Source organism: Physeter macrocephalus, unplaced genomic scaffold, assembly GCF_002837175.3.
Source record: "Physeter macrocephalus isolate SW-GA unplaced genomic scaffold, ASM283717v5 random_192, whole genome shotgun sequence".
Taxonomy (NCBI): Eukaryota; Metazoa; Chordata; class Mammalia; order Artiodactyla; family Physeteridae; genus Physeter; species Physeter macrocephalus.
In genome coordinates this window covers 71,611-72,035 of record NW_021145450.1, presented here as the reverse complement: position 1 = coordinate 72,035, position 425 = coordinate 71,611, and the positions used below count along the sequence as shown (strand labels likewise).

Below are 425 nucleotides of genomic sequence, written 5' to 3'. Positions count from 1 at the left end.
CAGTTTCCCCTCTTCACGGGTTTATTCCCCACCGCCCACTATCCACACCCTCGACGCCCGCCCTTCAGTTCTCCGTAGTGTTTTCACCTCTCGGTATTGTTGACGATCACTCCGCCACCCTCCGAGTGATTCTTGTTGAGCGCCATAGTCTCTCGAAAAGGGTCCCGAGACTCGGAACGCAGTGCGCTTGCGCCCTTCTTCGGCCCACCCCTAGTGGCGTCGTTCGTATTAGAGTCAGCCAATCAGCTCTTGCGCGGAGGCTGGCCCTACCACCTGATCCCTGGCGTCACGTGCTAATAGTTTACTCCCTCTCCCCCTCCCCCCTAGTTTCGCTCGCATCACAAACAAACTCAAGACTATAGTTCCCAGAAGGAAATGCTCCCTCAACCTCGACCTCTCACTACGCTAACGGAAGGCTGCATTCT

At 56.2% G+C, this 425-nt stretch overlaps 1 protein-coding gene across 3 annotated transcripts in view; it reads right to left on the bottom strand.

Moving 5' to 3' along the window:
• The window catches only part of WBP2 (WW domain binding protein 2), a 7,589-nt gene extending 7,369 nt beyond the window's left edge, over positions 1 to 220 (bottom strand). Inside the window, exon 1 of one of the 3 annotated variants that reach the window (XM_024130466.3) lies at positions 88 to 220. In XM_024130466.3, the coding sequence (XP_023986234.1) occupies positions 88 to 146 (59 nt within the window). In that variant the 5' untranslated portion in view covers positions 147 to 220. The remainder of the gene's footprint in view (positions 1 to 87) is intronic. The other 2 variants (XM_024130467.3, XM_028484340.2) reach the window with 2 other exon arrangements.
• Positions 221 to 425: the final 205 nt, after the last annotated feature.